Genomic DNA, 14,862 nt, shown 5'->3' with positions numbered 1-14,862 from the left:
AAATTTTTTTTTATAAATGACTATGAATTCTCGGGTCATCCTAGAAGCTCATTTAATCTATCATGGATAGGTTAGCTAGGTAGTGCAGTGGATAGAGCACCGGCCCTGGAGTCAGGAGTACCTGAGTTCAAATCCGGCCTCAGACACTTAATAATTACCTAGGATTGTGGCCTTGGGCAAGCCACTTAACCCTACTGCCTTGCAAAAACCTTAAAAAAAAAATCTATCATGGACCTTCAAAATTTTAATAATGAAAAGACCACCAAATCTGAAGCTAGAGAATCTGACTTTGAATACACCTGGAAATTTCTAGCTGTGTAAAATTGGATGAACTGGTCACCAAAATGCAAAATGAGACATACATTTTTTAACAACCCAATGGGGAATTTGCTTTGTTTGGCTATGCGTATTTACTACAAGAGATTTATTTTTCTTTTCATGGTGGAGGTGGAAATGGGTTGGTAGAGGGAGATAAACAATTAAAAAAAAGATTAGACATCTTACTTAGTTTCTCTGTGCTTCAGTTTCCTCATCTATTAAATGATTAATCTATATAGCATCTAAGGTTCTTTTTAGCTCTGACTCTAATTCAGTGTTCCTAATACTAATGGAATTATTGGAACTACAGATATAAACACCACATGTAGCTTCATTAATTTGTTTATTTAAAAATTCATTATCTTCTAATTGAATGTTTGACAAAATGCAAAGTGACACACTTTGCTACTAATTGTCAACTCTTACTTATATTTGACTCTTCATAGGATTGAAGACAATAGATAGATAGAGTAGGAAAGCACCAGACTTGGTGTCAAGAGAGATTGGGTCATGTCCTGGCACCAAACTTACTATCTGTGTGACCAATACAAATTATCTAAGGGTCAGTTTCCTCACATGTAAAATGAAGGATAATGATAATTGCTACCTAACCTCCAGAATTGGCAGAAAGTTTATAGATTGGTAAGGTGGGATATACAAAAATATTTATAAGACATCCCTATCCTTGAGAAGCTTTCCATGTAGTAGGAAAGGTTTTTTTGTATATACATACACACCAAAAAAAAATTATAAGAAAGTATATAATGAATACATTATAAGTTGAACACACTAAATTTATAGAAATTCAGAGAGAAGTATTACATTTTTAATTATTCATACATTATTCAGCTATGGTGACATCATGGAGGAGGGGTGTTTAAGTTAAGACTTAAAGAATCTTGACAGCTTAGTGGCACTGCACATAGAGCACCAGCCCTGGAGTGAGGAGGACCGACCTGAGTTGAAATCCAACCTCAAATACTTATTAGCTGTGTGACAAGTTACTTGAACCATGTTTGTAGTTCAAAAGGAAAGAAAGAGATTGAGGCAAAGTCCTTTTTGGACCTGGGTGCTCCTGGCTCAAGAGCCAATGCTCTGTCTACCACCCAGCCACCCCTACTATTATTACTATTTTATTTTATTTTGGGTCTTTTTTTTTCTTTTTTTGGTTTTTGCAGGGCAGTGGGGTTGGGGTGGCTTGCATGTCACACAGCTGGGTGATTGTTGGGTGTATGGGGCTGGATATGGGCTCAGGTGCTCCTGGCTCTAGGGCTGGGGCTCTGTCCATTGCGCCACCTGGCCATACCTACAATTATTATGATTACTTTTTTTCATTTTAATTTTTTTCTCTCCCCTTTACTTTATCCTCAAGCGAGTCTATATTTTGTGGGGGGAGGGGTATTCTGTTTACTCTTAAACAAGAATATTTTGTTAATGTATAAAAAAAATTTCTGTACAAAAAGAGAAAAAAATAAATATTTTAAAAAATGTAAAAAAAAAAAAAGAAAAAATCCTTTTTTTGTGAAGGAATATGCAAATGGTAGCTGATTGGCTATGAAAACCCAAGAAAGGGAAGAATCAGAAGAGTTGAGGTTCCAAAGTTGGGAGGCAGAAAGAACAATGGCACCATGGCCTGAAATTAGGACATTTGGAGGAAGAGGCATTTTGCAAGGACACTTGGACTAGTAGGTGGTTTTGCAGGGGACTAGAATCTATTTACCACACTGAATTGGAGGTCTCAACAATACATTTATGCAGTCAGTAGAATATGAGGAATTGGGGTTTTCAAAAGAGATGGGAAATAGATATCTAGATTTGTCAATTGTTTGCCTAAAGGTGATCCTTGAAATCCTGGAAATGAATAATATAGCCAAGGGAAGAAGAGTTGAGAGTCAAAGGCAGAACCTGAGACCATGACAGTCAAACATTCTTCAGAGATTCTGAATAAGGAAACAGAAGTATGACAAAGTGAATGTCATTGAAACCTTCCCCAGATACCCATTGTCTATATTTTACCTCTCTCAGTTTCCTCACATGTTCAACGAGAATAATATCACCTACTTCATGGGATTGCTGTAAAATACCAAATGAGATAATTCTGCATTTCTGTGCCTTGCCAAATTTAAAAGCTAATATAAGGAAGAAAACAAACATTTATTATGTCCCTACTGTGTACCAATCTGTGTCCTAAACACTTTACAAATGTTATCTCATTTTATCCTTACAAGAACCCTAGAATGTGGGGGATATCATTATCCTCATTTCATAGATGAGGCAAACAGATTGACTTGGCCAACATTATACAATTATTTTTTTCCATCTCTGTGTATATATACATGTGTGTATATATGTGTATATATACATATATGTGTGTGTTTGTTACATAATTTCCTTCCACCCTCCCCACCCCACTTCAGTGGCAAACAAAGTGAATATTGTACATACACATTTGTATTGGATAGTTATAAAATAGTGTGAGGACAGATTTTAAACTCAGGTATTCCTGATTCTATGCCCAGTGCTCCATCCACTACACCACCTAGCTGCCTATTCTCCTCAAAGATAGCAAATAGGTATTTCTAAAGAAATAGCTATGGATACCCCAGCTAAGAATAAATGAATAGCACTCCTGTTCTATTTAGTTGGTTTTTGGAACTGGGATCATGATTAAGAGGGATTCTGGGGATTCATATTGTGCCAGTAGAGGTAAAATTCTTGGACTAGTACAAGATGGACCAGAGCAAAAGCATTTACCAAGAAATGCTTTCATTAATCAAGAACTAAAGTCAGAAGTTTGATGATGATTAGCTACCATCATAGTTCCAACTATAAAGGATGCCAACTGGCATGCCATGGCATTATTCCCATGACCCTCCAGGCAGCTTCAGGGAAACTATGGTTGCAGGCCTAAGAGGAAAAGACCATACTGATGAACAGACCATCAACTTGGATATGCCAAGTTGACCACTTTGTTGCCAAAAATCACATTTGTGCTTTGCCCAGGGTTGCTAGAATGCCATAATGCCTTGCTGATATGGTAGGGAACTAGTCATAAGGCTTTGGAGTTCAGAAGGACTTCCACAGCACCCAGCCATCCCCAGAAGTCCTGTATCCTATCAGATCGGACCAATGGATGAAATAGTTCCAGAAAAGGCAGCGAGAAGAATGTCTTTCCACAGCATACCCCTCACTATAATAAATATAATGTGCAAATCATGTTATCACATATATGTTGACATGATCCTCTTTGATTATGAAGGGCTACTACCCCTACCACCACTACTACCACTACCACTGTCACTATCACTACTATTACAATGGCTCCCATTTGCCTCTAGACAGAGTCATATAGATTTAGAACTCAAAGGAACCTCAGAAGTCAATTTATTCAATGCCTTCACTTTATAGAAGAAGAAACTAAGGTCCATGAGAAGTGATTTGCCCATGGTGACAGGACAATTAAGCGACAGAAGCTAGATTTAATTCTCCAAAGCTAGTGTATTTTTCCATTATACCATGCTGGCTCCACTAAAATAGAAAGTTCTCTATTTGATCTTTGAAGTCCTTCACAATCTGGTTTAATCTTGTCTAGCCTGATTTCACATTTTTACTACATTTACTAAATTAAATTAACCCGTTGGTTATACTCCTCTCATCTCATTTCCTACCTCCAGGTCTTTGCAGAGACCAACCCTATCGTGATGGGATATATTGTTCTTTCTCCCCTCTGCCTCCAGAACCCCCGAACTTGATTTGTCTTGGCTCAGTTGCCTCCTATGAGAAAGCTTTCTGATATCTCAGTGTATAAACTTTGTATTTGCTTATTTCTACATATATTGCTTTTAATAGACTGGCACCATTTTTTATTTTGTTTTGTTTTATTCCCCAGTACTTTTTACTTCTGTACACAGTGTTTGGTATGTACTAAGTGCTTAATAAATATTTGATGTTAAATTTAATTGAATAAAATGCCTTTTAAAACAGTAACAACAAAGAGGAAACTACTCCCTTGGAACACAGAAAGAAGTCTACTGGTGATGGACTTGCCCAGTTATAGGAGCTGTTTATAGTGAGAGGTCAACCTAATTTCTGTATTCAATTTCTCTTAAGAGTTGGGGGATAATATTCAGAGGGAAACTGTGGGATCTGGGTGCAGAACAAAGAGCTCTATGTTCACTTTTTTAAAAAAACTTCTTTGGTGTTTTTTTCTTTCTTTCCCCTTAGTTCTAATTCCTCTTTAACAACATGATCAATATGGAGATATGTTAAACATGATTTTACATATGCAGTTTTTATCAGACTGTTCCCTGCCATCATGAAAGGGGAGGGAGAATGGTAGAAAAATATGGAATTTATAAATTTGCAAGTGGATAAATGTCGAAAACTGTTTTTGCATGTAGTTAGAAAAATGAAATAGAATTTTAGTTGAAAAGAAAGGAATTAGGGGATATAAATAATGATACCTGTCATGGGGATAAGTCCTTGCTCCCAAGTATCCTAGAGGATAATGAAATAGGACAACAAAAGTAAGTGTGTTGTATATGTCTTGCCTTTGTTTCTATCATGACTCAATAGGGTGTGAACACACACATCCACTGAATACCAAAAGTAATGATGAAATCTATGCTTATCAATGTCCACTTTGATCTCCCAGTTCATTGTAAATATATTATGTGAGATCCAGCCTATTCAAAAAAGAGCAAACATTAATATTTACTTGATATTTTATCCTTAGCTTACAAAAAGTGGCTGTTTCTCTTTTGCTATAATATAGTTAAAATACTTGGATTATTTAACCACTGTGGTAATCATCCAATAATTGCAGACTCTGGATGGAATTCAGTGTACTCATTCAATTTGATTTTAAATGTTTCAGAAATATGAATAATAGTACAATTAAAACTTTATCATCCTGCCTAAATCCCCAAATTACTTAGTGAAATACTGGTATAATATCAGAGCTTTGGAAATGAGATTTTGGATGACAGATCTTTGATTTGTTCAGCTTCCTGCTTTCTGGAAAGGAAAGTAACAGTTTCAGCAGAGGCCTTTTTTTTAATTTATCTCTCTCATCTATTTGACCAAGATAGATTCTATGACACATGGGAATACCTAGAATTGTATTGCTTCATTTTCCAGAAATGCTTCCTTTTTCCAGTGTTTCCACACATTAAAATAAAACTCTAGATGCAACCTGATCACCATTTTTTTTGTCTCTTACAGACAAAAATTGGATCAGGAAAGCTGATGGGACCAAAAGGTGTGTCCGTGGACCGCAATGGACACATCATAGTGGTAGACAATAAAGCATGCTGTGTGTTCATCTTCCAACCCAATGGGAAAATCGTGACCAGGTTTGGTAGCCGAGGAAATGGGGACAGGCAGTTTGCAGGTACACTCGATGGTAATATGTAAATCCCCTTTTTTATGCTTCTTCTGCTCACATATGCATGATGATGGAGCATGTTGAAGAGGTCACATCCCTAGCATGTTTTCTTGAGATTGGAAAGATGCTGGGGACAGAGGCAACGCCAAGGCATGTTCATTGCTACTCAGTTAAATGCAAGGGCAGAAGGAAAGATGTAAGTTGGACAGAATTCCATTCTGTTGTTTTTAGTTGTTGAGGCTTTAACTGAAATCTACTTAGTAGAATTCAAAACCATGAATATGACTTGAAGAACAAATAGAACAAATACCCAGCCCAATTGCACTGCTGTTTAAAGAACCCCAAGCAAACAACCTAAAAAGTTCTTGTCCCATTTTTAGGTGATAGATATTTTAAAGAGAACATCATTTTAGTAATACTTCCTAAGAATAAGAAGGGCATCTTGTGTTATTCTCCTTATGTTAGGTCCTCCACTTCACTTAGTTGTTCACATCTGCAATAACTGGCTGAAAGTAGTTTATTAAGCTTTCTTTAATGACTTTTTCAAACATTTTAACATTTTTGTGCCTGACCTTGGTTTGTGCTTTATCTCCAGTTCTGCCAAGTTCTGATTGTCACTCCAAATTTCTGACACACTTAAATATATTATTGACTTAAGACCTTTCACTCAGCCTGAAGAGATATGGTGTCTTCCCTCAAAAAGAGACGTTCTTGGAAACAATCCATACACACTCATGGATGCCAATAGATGTGACTTTCAGATGATGGCATGAAGGATGGATTCTCACTGCTTATTGCTTATCCCACTCCATTAAAGCTACCAGAAATCTTCATCTTGACCTTAAGGAGGCAGAATAGACAAAAAAAAACAAACCTGAATTTGAATTAGAAAAAAACCAAGTTCAAAACCTGGTGACTGGAATATGTATGATTTTGGACAAGTCATTTAACTTCTCAAGACTTTGTCTATGAAATGAGGGGATTGGACTAGATGATCTCTTAGGAACAATAAACATAGATTGTCATAGGACCCCCTTCAACTTAGAGTCAGAGCAATGACCAAAGACCTCTCAAGGTCCCTTCTGTCTCTGATTCTTTGATTTTTTTTCCCCTTGAATTGTTGAATTAACAAATTAAGTTTTTTTTAAGTCATATGGTTATTTTATTGTTATTGTTAATAATACTGACTTCATCATCACAGATTGTTCTTTTTCATTTTTTTATAGGTCCTCATTTTGCAGCTGTTAACAGCAACAATGAAATTATTGTTACAGATTTTCATAATCATTCAGTCAAGGTACTGTAAATTTATTATCACTTTTATCACCATCCTCTCTGTCTAGTTCCAGTTCCCTTTATCATTAACTTAAATTTTTAAAAATATTTCATACAGGTATTTAATCAAGAAGGAGAATTCATGTTGAAGTTTGGTTCTAATGGAGAAGGTAATGGACAGTTTAATGCCCCAACAGGGGTAGCAGTGGATTCAAATGGAAATATCATTGTAGCAGACTGGGGAAACAGTAGAATCCAGGTAAAAAAAAATTGCTGATTTATAGATATATTTGTTGAAAACAGTACTGGTAAAAAGCAAAGGATAGATGGTCATGAATACTGAATTCCTTTATGTTCTTAATACATCAGTTTAGAGCAGTATAAGGCAACTACTATGGCAACAGAGCATAAGCCAGGATGATGGGGAAATTTAAAAATCATTACAAAGAATCCTCTTGAATTCATAAAGTGTCTCTGATATCCCTAATTATAGAAAAATCTGTCTGATTGTATTTGCAAATCATGTACCAAATTGCATATTGAATGGAATGAGTCATCCCAATGAAGATAATCATACAGTACAAATTGTGTTCAGATTAACTTTACTCTAGAGTCTAGAAAGCCCCAAGTCTGACTTCTTGGCTCAAGTCAATATGACCCTTGAAATACCTCCTTCACAGTGAATGGGTGCTAATTGGCACCCTAAACAATTAAGATTTCTAAACCAGGGTCCATGGACTCCTAAGAAATACATGGATACAATTCAGAGGATTTTTTATTTCAGATGAGAAAAAAAATATACATTTTAATTTTCAATAACTTGTCATTGAAATTTAGTATTTCCATTAATTATGAATGCAGTTAACAGACTATTATTCTAAAAAAAGGGGGATCCATTGCTTTTACCAAACTGATGAAGGGTTCCTCATATACCAAAATTTGAATAAATCCTCCTATAGATCATTTGCCTGAAAGATACCACATTGAGAACCTAAAAGTGAATTAGGTGTACCATACTTGGGAGACTGCTTACTTTCCCCCAGGAGGCAATTAACTTCCTTTATATAACAAAAATTATTTTAGACCCATGTGAAGGAGGTAAAGAAGGCCAAATGCTGTTTCTTTCATATAATTATCCTTGCGAGTTATCACAGCAAAAATGAGGAAATGAAAGGCTAAATCACTGAAATGAACAGAATAGAAAATCATCTTATATTTTGCTTTCTTAAAAAAAAAATGTTTTGGGGGATGGCTAGGTGGCGCAGTAGCACTGACCCTGTAGTCAGGAGTACCTGAATTCAAATGTGACCTCAGACATTTAATAATTACCTAGCTGTGTGGCCTTGGGCAAGCCACTTAACCCCATTTGCCTTGCAAAAAACTAAAAAAAAAAAAAAATGTTCCTCACTTAAGTAAGGAAACTAATGTAATAGAATTATAAATGCTATTTTTTTAATACTATGCTGTGATTCTTCCAAACTTATGCATTAAGGCCAATCCTTCCATGGCCAGGCTCTTAATTTTGAACTTTCTCACATTCATCCTCAAATAAGTAGAAAGTAGAGACTAAAAAAGAATCAGGGAGAACAAATACAAAGATATATCATTATTTGTTCCTCCCCTGCCCTATTCTTTCTCCCACCCCAAATTAAGTTTCTTCTTGGTCAAGATTCATTCATCAAGTGACAATCATGGAGGGAGAAGATAAAATGCAAGGTGTTTTTAGGTGGGATCTGTGTGATTGATCTGAATTTGAAATTATAGTGAATTAAATAAAGTTAAGAGGCATTCTTATTTATAATTAGCATCTTTACTAGTTCTCTCTGACATAACAAATCATTTTATTTTTCTTAAGGTTTTCGATGGGAGTGGATCATTTTTATCCTACATTAACACATCTGCTGATCCACTTTATGGTCCCCAAGGCTTGGCCTTAACTTCAGATGGTCATGTTGTAGTGGCAGACTCTGGAAATCACTGTTTCAAGGTCTATCGATACTTGCAATAATGGCAGGTATCTGAATTAGCCCTAAGCCACTGTCCTGTACTATAACCTGGACTGGATTCTTCATGCAAAACCCAACTACAACTAGACTGAATTCATTTTCATGTCTGAAGGAATCTCCACTGGATTTGTTCACGGTTGTTTCCAAAGGTGACTGTTTACTTAAGACTAAAAGACTTCACTTCTGATTTCCGTAACTCATCTTTAACATTTAAAAAAGAAAACTCTCTTTTCCTGAATCCTTTAAAAGAGCAGAATCTCAAACCTGCAAACTTTGACTGATAGAACAGGAATTTGCATAGCTAACAAATCATTTTGGGAATTCAAACCAACATTTTGGAAAAGCTAAACATTTGAAGACATTTATTCAACCTGTGAATGGTAGCCTTTGCTCAGAGCTTCCACATACAAAAACTTACTGTAGGTATATGTTATTTAACCCAGATGAAAGATCTGGGAGTGTTCTAGACCTCAGCTTTCATGGTGTGTATTACTTGTGGTGTTCTTCAGTCATCGTCATCGGCAACTATAACTTAATAGATTTCCTTTAAGGCTGCCTTGCAAAATCCTTATTGCTCTGATTGTCAGGCCCAAGATGCCTTGACATTAGCACTATAAGAATCAATGCAAAATTTCCCATCATTTTGGGAATAGATCAAAGACCTTTTCTGTGTGTTCTTTTCACCTTCTTTTGCTCACCTGGTAGCAGAACACCAAGTATGCTTGCAGGGGGCATACCTGATATTCTTAAGGCTTTGAAATCATTGTCACACTATAGTAATTAATGCTACCTTTCAATAAACAAATAATCCCATTGACACAAAATGAACATATTGGGTTGTAATAAGATAAAAAAAGCCAGTTCTTCCACGTGTGCCATGCTCCCACATTTGTCCTTTGGTCACTCCCCAAAAATGTAAACTCTGCCTTCTGCAACCCATCAGCACAAATGGTAGGACACACAGTATCACCTAGGACAGAGAGCCATACAAATAGCCCTTGGAGGACATGGGGTGGTCAGCCAAAGGTATGTAAGTGATCGATTAATGGTTTCGGCATTAAAAGCAAGTATTACCAAAGTTGTGTTTCCTTAAGAACATTACAGATAAGAGCATGTTATGGTTCTTTATTACTGTCTGATGAATAGAAAGGTTAAAGGATTCTGTATACATTGTTATAGGATAAGGTAGAGTATTATATATATACATATACATATATATATATATATATATATATATAGCTAAGCATTTGATGATGTTATTGAAATAGGCAGCACCCTGAAAGAGGAGACCATCCTCATGTCAGTTTTTTGGTACATTCCTTTACTTTCCAACTTAATTCAATCATGTGGACACAATCCCTTTTTTTTTTGAAAATTCTTTATAAGACCAATTTGGGCTATTTTCTCCAATGGTGTATTAGTCACCTTTTAGTTTAAAAGAAAACTTTTGAGATTTTTGCAACATGTGAAACAGTTCGAACCAAGGTTAATCTATCTTAAGCAATACTTTCAACTTAATTATTTCAATGGTTATAAGTATTGCTATTACTGTTAAAATAATGTTATTTTCTTTCCCCTTTGAATTTTCTATTCAGTTGCAATCAGTATGATGTTGATTTGAAAGAATATTTGGAAGGTTTGGGTTTTTTTTTTTTTTAGCACCTTAGAAAAATTTTTTAATCCTGCCATCTGTTCAACTATTTGAAGTTGATGTTTGCAACCTTTTGTTTTAAGAATTAGCAATTGTTTTATAGGGGATTTTTCTTTTTCTTTCTTTTTTTTTAAACAATAAATCAGTCTAATATTTCTAGTTGGCGGTTAAGAACCATTCTATTCCAAATAAACACTGAGCTTATAAAGACTAATTTTTTTTAAGGGAGATATGCTTTGAGGTTTATTACCTCTTGTTTAGGTGAAATTTTTAAACTTTGTCTTTGTTTTGAACCTATAATAAGGTAGTTGTAAAATTCAATAAAACTTTTCAGAATGTTCAACCACAATACTCTTCCAGAATAAGGGCAGCAAGCCTACAACTTTGACGTTGGTTTGTCCTAATACTCTGCAGGACAGGGAGGACAAACTCACCATAGTTATTACATTGTTTTTAAGCTGCAAGAATGGGTACGATTAAATTAATTTTTAGTTTATCCCAGAATCTAAAAGAAAAACAAAGCCTTTATATTAAGCATTTTTCACAGGCTTTCAATCTTAGGAATATTTTACTTAAAGAGAATTTTCTACTTGCATAGGATTTGAATTATGTTCATGAAGTAAGACAACATTGAATTTAATGATCCATTTCACTTCTGATGTGGAGTACTAATCCTGGATCTAAGCAATGCTTTTTACCTGGCTTAATACTTACCCAGAAGAACCTAAATGCTTATTTAGGCCTCTTGGCTTTGTTTATATTCAACTGCAATAATAGTGCAAACTGGAATGAAATTTATTAGAAACTGTAATTCTGACCTGTCCCACTATCTAAATATTGCTAAAAAACAAACAAATAAGCAAACATATCTTTTGGGCACTCCAGGAAACGCTAAGTTTTGGAAATATATATTTATACTTGTATGTTGAGATATAGATATCATTTCTTCCTTGAGTATATACATGTGCATTTACTGTCTCCCTTTTCCCTGAAATGTATTCTCAAAGTGCTTCTGATGAGACATTAATGAGCAAGATTTCAATCTAAAGCTGTCATATCCTAATGAAGTCAAACTGTTTTTGGTATGCTAAGAGAAAGATTTAGAGAGACTGGCCTTCTCTTTAGGCTTTTCATTGTCAAGGATACAGAACCTGTCATGTGGTGATGATGAGGAGACCTTAAGAGCCACTAATTCAGATTCCCCCTAGGCCCCTTAGCATAAAACCCTGCTAATAACTATTGAGAAGTCAAGTGAATAAAACATTCTACAGCCACACTACAGACCAACTCCACTTGACACAGGAAGGTCAAGCTGTCACTTGATTAGCCAGAAACTCTTAGATTAAAAGCTTCCAAAGACAAATGCTTGAAGACCAGAGTGTGAAAAAATTTGTTTTTTTTTTTTTTCCTTTAAGAGACTGGTAACTAAGCAAATCTCCCCAGTTGCCCATGTCTAGTTGACTCTTTTTGTTAATTACTCCATGGCTATTAGAAATTCCCATTCTAATTGCTGTTGAATTTACAGGGTATGTGTAATCTTAAGAGTTAATAAGAATCTCAGCTGAGTAGCTGGTATTTGTGGAGCACCAACAATGCAAGGTTTTAACATAGAGGCTTTAAAGGGCTCTCTCTACAGTCCATATGAGGGAGAATCTAAATAGGATCCTATAACATGCACTCCAATCCCTAGTTTCTAAAAAAAAAAAAAGAAAAGAAAAAGAAAAAAAAGATGATGATGAAGGGGAAACTGCACATTTATTTCAATTATACACAGACGTTAATGCATTTTTCACATAAGATAAAATTTCATCTATTTTGCTGCAAATGTTTCATGGTAAACATTTGTTGCAAACATCTGACATTCCTTCAAAACATATGCTGTCAATACCATTTGCAGGGCTTTAAATTTTATATTTTTGTTAATATTTTTTTATATCAAAGGATCTAGTGTTGCCATAATGGAAATGAAGTGCCCATTAAAGATGTGTTTATGGTGAAGAAATGATTTTTTTTTTGCTTTGCTTTTGAATGACAGCAAACTACCCATTATAATAATGTAACTAACCCCCAATGCATTCTGAAGATAAATAGTGTGCCCTGCTTGCGTGGTCTGCATGTGAAGATGATACGGATGATATTAGCACCCTAGAGTAGATGGATCAATGGGCTATGTTGTTCAAATGAATGTACAGCACTCAATGTTCGTAAAAAGCAACATGGCCTTATTCTCAATGCTTCTGCTCTTGCTTCGTGGTGTGGGAATGTTTTCTCATCAGCATCATTAGCAGAACCCTGTGCCAGAGTGTTTGCTCATTTTCCACTTTGGACCCCTCCCCTCCTACTCCCGGGAACAAGGATGTGAAAGGCGTGTGCATATGTTTGTGCAGGTTTGTGTGCATGTGTGTATATGTGCGAGTGTTGGGTTTTGTTTTTTTTTGAAGGGGTGGGGGGGTGTTTGTACATTCCATCATTATAAGTCCATTTCATGTTTTATGTATAGAACATATAATGTCTTGCACTCTGAAGTTGATACTGAAAATATTCTCATTGGTTCTCTTAAAAAACAAAAAATACTGACTGCTTGTTTCAGATTGAGGATGAAAGCTTGTATCAAAAGTATGTGTGCATATGTGTGTGTGTGTGTGTGTGTGTGTGAGTGTGTAGCATCATGTGTGCTACAGTATTTTGGATGCTTTAGTCTACAAATAAAAACTTTAAATTTATTCTGTCATGAAATATAGGAGAAACAAGATTCAAATGTGTAACTTGACTGTGCACAAACTCTCAAAATGTTATAATAAAGCTCGTTTTCTCTGTTGGTTTCAGGGTGGTTTATTTTTCTTGGTACCTAGACCTGTGTTTTGACTCTGTACCTACGGGCAAAGTGCACTAGACACAATTAGGTGATTAATGAATGCTTGTTATTGTAAAACTATTAATTTTATCATTTTTTCCCATTGAATAAAAGAAAAAGGAACTTATAATAGCTAGCATTTATATATCACTTTAAAATTTACAAAACCCTTGAGAAATATTGTCTGATTTGATGCACTAAGAGAAATGGGTGCTACTATTATTCCCATTATACAGGTGAGGAAACTGGGAGACATAGTCCAAGCTATTTGCATAGCATGACACAGCTCCTGTCTGAGACAGGATTTGATCTCAAGTCTTCTTGACTCCCAGTCAATTTTGATTTTATAGTGGGCAGTACTCAGAGTAGATCCCAGGGAGAGCCTAAAAATTCCTTGTAGATTATAAAAATAATAAGCTATTTAAAATTTAGAATACATCTGGGACAAAGCATTAGCGGAATCATAAGCCCAAAGGTACATACATGGGAGACCCAGATAATTGACTGGGGCAGGATGTAGAAACAGAAGACATGACTGCCACCAGTCCATCCATTCTTTCAGTGGCTCAAGAATGTACAGACAACATAACTGAAGTTGAAGCATAGACAAAATCCAGATCACAGTGAGGGCTCTAACAGCACTCATTACAAAGTGTATATATTTTAATATTTTAGTTTCCCCAATTACATGTGAAAACAATTTTTAACATTTTTTTAAATTTTAAGTTTAAAATTCTTTCCCTCTACCCCTCCCCTCCTTCTCATTGAGAAAACAAGCAATTTGATAGAAGTAATTTATGTTCAGGCATACAAAATATATTTCTATGCTAGTCATGCAGTAGCAGAAAACACATAAAGCAAAAGAAAGAAAAATAAAGAAAAAATATGCTTCAATCTGCATTCAAACTTCACTAGTTTTTTCCTCTGGAGGTGGATACCATTTTTTCAACATAAGTCCTTCAGAATTGTCTTGAATCATTATATTGCTGAGAATAATGAATTCATTCCCAGTTGATCATTAAACAATATTGCTATCGTTCTATACAATGTTCTCCAGACCTCATTTCACTTGACTTGTACAGTGTAAGCTGTAGACCTTGTCCCAAGAGCACCAAATTTTAGAGGATTTCAAAACAATTTTTAGTATTTCAGAAGCCTAGAAACAATAGAGCTTTAGCACCTGGGTAACAAAAAAAAAGCAATTAAAATAGGAAGCTACTAGATGACAGCCAGCATGGCACTCTTTCCACTCTCAGACTCAGGATTCCGCTTACACATATGACAATAAGGAAAGGTTGGATTAAATGGCTTTGGAGCCACCTTTTAAGCTTAATCTTAGAAAGTCCAGAATTCTAGAGCTGGTAAGAACATT

General features: G+C 35.4%; 1 protein-coding gene across 9 annotated transcripts in view; it reads left to right on the top strand.

The window, feature by feature from the left end:
- The window catches only part of TRIM2 (tripartite motif containing 2), a 241,770-nt gene extending 228,316 nt beyond the window's left edge, over window positions 1-13,454 (top strand). For all 9 annotated transcript variants that reach the window (XM_074229108.1, XM_074229111.1, XM_074229109.1 and 6 more), the window contains 4 exons: window positions 5,542-5,710; window positions 6,931-7,001; window positions 7,098-7,238; window positions 8,835-13,454. In XM_074229108.1, the coding sequence (XP_074085209.1) occupies window positions 5,542-5,710; window positions 6,931-7,001; window positions 7,098-7,238; window positions 8,835-8,987 (534 nt within the window). In that variant the 3' untranslated portion in view covers window positions 8,988-13,454. The remainder of the gene's footprint in view (window positions 1-5,541; window positions 5,711-6,930; window positions 7,002-7,097; window positions 7,239-8,834) is intronic.
- The last annotated feature ends 1,408 nt before the right edge of the window (window positions 13,455-14,862 follow it).

The sequence above is a fragment of the Macrotis lagotis genome, chromosome 3, assembly GCF_037893015.1.
Source record: "Macrotis lagotis isolate mMagLag1 chromosome 3, bilby.v1.9.chrom.fasta, whole genome shotgun sequence".
Classification (NCBI taxonomy): Eukaryota; Metazoa; Chordata; class Mammalia; order Peramelemorphia; family Peramelidae; genus Macrotis; species Macrotis lagotis.
This window is presented reverse-complemented; position numbering and strand designations above follow the sequence as displayed.